General features: G+C 51.3%; 1 protein-coding gene across 1 annotated transcript in view; it reads right to left on the bottom strand.

Annotated features, from left to right (window-relative positions):
- Positions 1-128: 128 nt before the first annotated feature.
- The window catches only part of LOC104491825 (V-set and immunoglobulin domain-containing protein 4-like), a gene marked incomplete at its 3' end in the record, with an annotated part of 5,406 nt that continues 2,195 nt past the window's right edge, over positions 129-3,339 (bottom strand). The window contains exons 4-7 of the mRNA XM_010134297.1: positions 3,110-3,336; positions 2,170-2,271; positions 969-1,037; positions 129-242 (exon numbers count right to left, since the gene is read on the bottom strand). Coding sequence (XP_010132599.1) covers positions 129-242; positions 969-1,037; positions 2,170-2,271; positions 3,110-3,336 — 512 coding nt within the window. The remainder of the gene's footprint in view (positions 243-968; positions 1,038-2,169; positions 2,272-3,109; positions 3,337-3,339) is intronic.

Here is a 3,339-nt window from a genome sequence, read left to right as displayed (position 1 = left end):
CAGTGCAGGGGCCGGAGCTGCTGCCGGTCACTGCGAGCGCAGCACCAGCCCCGTCCCCAGACCCCGCAAAGGTGAATCCAAGCTGGGCATGCCCAACACATTCAAGTTTTCCAGAAGGTTCTACTCACCCTCTTTGGGCTTTCTAAGGCAGACGATAAGAAAGATGACAAGGAAAACCACAGCGCCACAACCCACGGCAATGAGGATGACCAGGTACAGGGGCAGGTGAGTCCTCTGGAAATCTGGAACAATACAGTAGAAGATCATCAGGCAGAGAAGCCCTCCCAGATCACAGTGGCAGCAGCACGATGCCGACCACTTTCCTGAGGACAACAGCAGCCATCCCTGTCATGGGCACACGGGGGTGCACTGCATGTGCCGGTCCCTGCTTGTCCCCTTCCTAACAGCACCTTGCTGACACAGCTCCAGATCGGTGTGGTTGTGTGAGCCAGCCCGACTCAGGTGTACGTACATCTCACCAAGAGATGGTGGCCAGGGAGACAACGACAGAGTCTCTTAACACTGAGTCTGTGAGCTGGGCAGACTAGTTACACTGCATGTCGTGAACTAAAGGGTCTCAGCTTTTTCTTAAGAATACTGTTTAGTTGTATTTGGAGCCTGTTTAAACCTAACACAGCACTGCAAAGCTCCAGGAGAGAAAGAAAATCTGCTGGAGCTGCACACTGGGGCTGTTCTGCTGTTCCAGCTTTAAGAACTCAGAAATGATCAAAATTGACAGGAGCACAAAATGGTTCAGGAACCCAGCAACAACGCTGTATGCTCCAGCGATTAAAGCATTTCTTTTACACCCATAAAAACATCTAGAGTCTTTTAAAGGGTCATCTGGGTCCCTTGGGAACAGCCGTTAATACAACTTGCAGGCAGGAGGCAGAACACCAATTTTGAGGCTGAAGGTACTGACTACTGTTCCTAATCTCATTCTTAGCTTTGTTTTGCTTCCCACTTACTGGAACTTGTGTAATTCTTTTCTGGATATCCCACAGTATTCTCAGGAGTCACAACTGCTGTGGGCATACCTGCAAAACAAACAGGAGTGAAAGGCTTATGGTGCATTTCCAGTCCTTGTTTTAGCACCAGGAGATCTGGGATTATCACTGTAGGGTTGAAAGAGGGTGTTCTCCATCACCTTTACCAGGCACTGAAAATAGGCAAACTCTAGAAATGAGTACTCTAGAACCACTGTAATATAGAGTATGTATGGTGCTGTATACACACACACACGGTAGATAGTATGTGTGGTGTATATACACAAACTGTAGATATACACACTATGTATCTGTATGTCTGTACACACACACACACACCTGTAACAGCAGTGGAGCCCTGGAGAGTCCAGGGGATGGTGGAGGTACCTCTGAACGCTGGCTTCGTCCGAGTGTTTTCTGTAAGAATAACCAACAATTGTCTACATCTTCTGGAGCTGCTGTCCTTACTTGCTGCTTCCCACCTCCCGCTGGGTGGCTGGCGGGTCTCTACACATTCAGGTGAAACACAGCCCACAAGCAGATCTACTCGAGCTCGGGTCTGAATTCCCACATCCCTCAAAACCAAACTGGGAATCACAAGCCCTCCCTCAGAACAGCTGTCCTTGGCGGGACAGGCTGTGTCCAGGCAGGTCTGAGGCAGCTTTTGCATCACTTGCACTGGCCACTAGAGATATGAGCTCTGCCTCCCACTTCAGCAGCTTTCACTCAGGACCAGAAAACAAACAAAACTGTTTAAAAAAAGGCCCCAGAACATCCTAAGTTGTCTACAAGTTCAGAAATGGTATTTCTAGCAGCCTCAGATTTGCCTCCCACTTCAGCAGCCTTCACTCAGGACCAGAAAACAAACAAAACTGTTTAAAAAAGGCCCCAGAACATCCTAAGTTGTCTACAAGTTCAGAAATGGTATTTCTAGCAGCCTCACACAGAGCCTCTCCTGCAGAGACACAGCCTCCCTACGGGCAGGTTAAAGCCCTCTGCAGGCTGGAGACTGAGGAAACGAGGATGTTCAGTGTTCAGAGACATCTGGATTAAGGTCTGAGGAGTATGGACTGAAATACAGTATTGTCAAGGCTGTGTTCCCCAGGAGCAGAACCCACTGCTGAGCACTGGTGTCAGACCCTCCCCAACTCTCCTCCTGGCTGTCAGCCGTAACTGCTGTTACTGCGACCTGTGGTTGGCCAGTATGTCCCTGAGGTCCCCACGTCCGTTGGAGAGGCCAAGGTCCCCACGTCCGTTGGAGAGGCCACAGTCATTGTGGGCGGATCTGCAAGGTGAACGAGAGAGACTCACACACGCGTTTAGCTATGTCTGTGATGCTGCCGCAATGCGGAACTTCTCCGATGGTGGGATAAGACCAGGAGGAACCAGCCACCATCCAGAGGACAGGCTGGGGACTGCCTGCCAGCAGCATTAACAAACATGACCATCGTTAATTCCTCTCCCCTTGCTGCACACTTATGTGCACTGATACGAAAACCAACACGTCGGTTCAGCCAGAACCTCTGTTCCTGTGGGAGCTCAGCAAGCTTTGCCTCTTTCAAAGGTCACCATGCAGAGCCTGTGTCTGGCTCTGTGGTCACAGCTCTGATGACAGGGTCACCAGCCAAGGAAAGTAGCATCCATCATGCACTGCCATGCAGCGCCTGGATACATCCGAGCGCAGCGTGTGTGTGAAGCGCAGCATTGCCCAAAACACGGAGCCGATCATAAGGAACAAAGGCCAGTTTGATTTTCTCACCTTCTGAACTACTGCTGACATTCCTCGTACTGAAAAGCACTGAGGCCTTGTCTGAACCTGCTAAATTGCAACAGGCAGCATTACACTGCCAGCAAGAAGTTAAAAAAGCCAAAGAGGAATAGATGTGTTTTAAAAACAGGATCTTTTTCATCAGGAGAGGGCAGTTCCTCTAAGGGGGAGGAGGGAAGCTGAATACGGGAAATAAAGGACAGAAAGCCAGAGCGGATGACAAGAAGTGCTTGAGTGCGGAAGGACAAGGCTTTCTGCGTTTTCTTCTTTCAGAGAGGGAAGTAGGAAAGTTGTTCCATTCCAGTACAAAAGGATGCCAGATGTTTTCCATCCAGCTGTGGCTCTGGGGACTCACCTCTCACTGTCAGCTGAACAGCATCGCTCCGCTGTACAGCCCCGGCCCCAGCCCTGTTTTCCGCCTCGCAGTAGTACGTCCCGGTGTCGGAGGGACGCAGGTTGTCCCAGGCCAGCTCGGCCTGGCGGCTCAGGAGCTGGGCTTTCCCTCCCGGGCTGCTCCGGAACCAGCGGTAGCTGATGGGGGGGGACCCGCTGGACACACCGCTCAGGCTGGTGCTGGGCCCCGGC

The sequence above is a fragment of the Buceros rhinoceros genome, unplaced genomic scaffold, assembly GCF_000710305.1.
Source record: "Buceros rhinoceros silvestris isolate BGI_N320 unplaced genomic scaffold, ASM71030v1 scaffold26134, whole genome shotgun sequence".
Lineage (NCBI taxonomy): Eukaryota > Metazoa > Chordata > Aves > Bucerotiformes > Bucerotidae > Buceros > Buceros rhinoceros.
This window is presented reverse-complemented; position numbering and strand designations above follow the sequence as displayed.